The sequence below is a fragment of the Lutra lutra genome, chromosome 17 (assembly GCF_902655055.1).
Source record: "Lutra lutra chromosome 17, mLutLut1.2, whole genome shotgun sequence".
NCBI classification, from domain to species: domain Eukaryota; kingdom Metazoa; phylum Chordata; class Mammalia; order Carnivora; family Mustelidae; genus Lutra; species Lutra lutra.
Window position 1 is genome coordinate 36,036,127 of NC_062294.1, and position 1,424 is coordinate 36,037,550.

The 1,424-nt window shown below is 36.2% G+C and overlaps 1 protein-coding gene across 1 annotated transcript; it reads right to left on the bottom strand.

The window, feature by feature from the left end:
• Positions 1-288: 288 nt before the first annotated feature.
• Positions 289-1,070, bottom strand: LOC125089149 (actin-related protein 2/3 complex subunit 3-like). Its single transcript, XM_047711079.1, has one exon. It carries the CDS (start codon positions 1,039-1,041, stop codon positions 505-507), a length of 537 nt encoding a protein of 178 aa, XP_047567035.1. The 5' UTR covers positions 1,042-1,070; the 3' UTR covers positions 289-504.
• Between the last annotated feature and the right edge of the window lie 354 nt (positions 1,071-1,424).

Genomic DNA, 1,424 nt, shown 5'->3' on the forward strand with positions numbered 1-1,424 from the left:
AAACAAACAAACATTAAAACAACCCACAAAGAAATAAATTCAAAGTCAAAATAATCTTTTAAAAAATCAACAAGTTATAATTAACATACAACATTGTGTTAGTTTCAGGTTATGTACAACATAATGATTTGTATATGTATATATTGCTAAATGATCACCACAATAAGTCTACTTAACATCTGTCACCATATAGTTGTAATTTTTTTTCTTTTCAAAACAATATTTTTATTTTTTATTTTTTTTGTTAGAAATTTCTTTATTCTTACTTAATTTTTATTAAGCACCAGCTTAATACTACAGAAAGTTCAAATCACCCTTCAATAACCCATTCTTCCCTCCCCCACCCAAATTCTTGATAAAGAGCTCTTCGAGTGAAGAAACTTCTCTTCACTTGGCTGTCTTCTCTCTTCTGTATAAAATTTTATCAAATAAAGGCAAAGAACTGTGTACATCTTGCTGTAAAATGCTGCTCACGACTGTGGAAAGTGTCTGCCCAGGCTCTTTTCACTGTCCCGGTCCTGAAAGACTCTTGTTCATGAACTGTCTCTTCACAAAGCAAGTCCACCACTTGCTAGGTTTATCATTCTGAGGGTCAAAAACTTTCTCACAAAGTCTCAGTCCAGTCTCTTGTCTCAACTGCTGTAAGTAGGCCCTCATCACCTCATCTTCCTGTTTGTTTGCCGGTTTGGCATAAATCGCATTAAGTGGAAAACCAGGCTCTCCAGGAATGGGAAAATTAGTGATTCCCAGCGTATACATTTCCTTTTCACCTTGGCTTTTGGAATTGCACTTTTGCAGTTTCTTTAGACACTCAGAAATGTAGAGAGTTATATATATCAAGGTTCTATCAGCTTCATTCTTAATCTCATAGTTTTTGAAGAAGACATTGGCCTTGAAGTAATAGATGGCTTCATTCACAATATCTGTATCTTTTGTCTCTCTAGGGGCGGGTCCTTTGAACTGACTTCTGATAGGCAACAGTGCCATGTTTCCAATGAGTTTGGTGTCCGGATCCATGAGAGATGAGTGGTAAGCCGGCATCTTGAAGGTGCCCGGGTTTCAAGCTAGACGAGGAGAATCTCAAAACAATATTTTTTTTTTTTTTCAAAACAATATTTTTAAGGAAAGACTGTTAGATTAAAGAGACAACAGAAAAATAGTACTTTGAAAAACCACTTTGAAAAGCAGTTTGACAATTCCTTAAAATGTTAAACATCAGGAGAAATTTTAAGATAGTAGCTAGCAAGATCTTGACCTAAATTCCTCCCATGGGTACAACAAATCCACACCTGCATTCAGAATAACTGTCTCTAAGGAGAACCTAGAACTTGGATGAACAGAATGAAGAGGATGGCACTGAGATGGAGAGAAGAGACAGAGATGTGGTGATGCTAAGGAAAAAACTACATTCCAGGTGCAGTGCT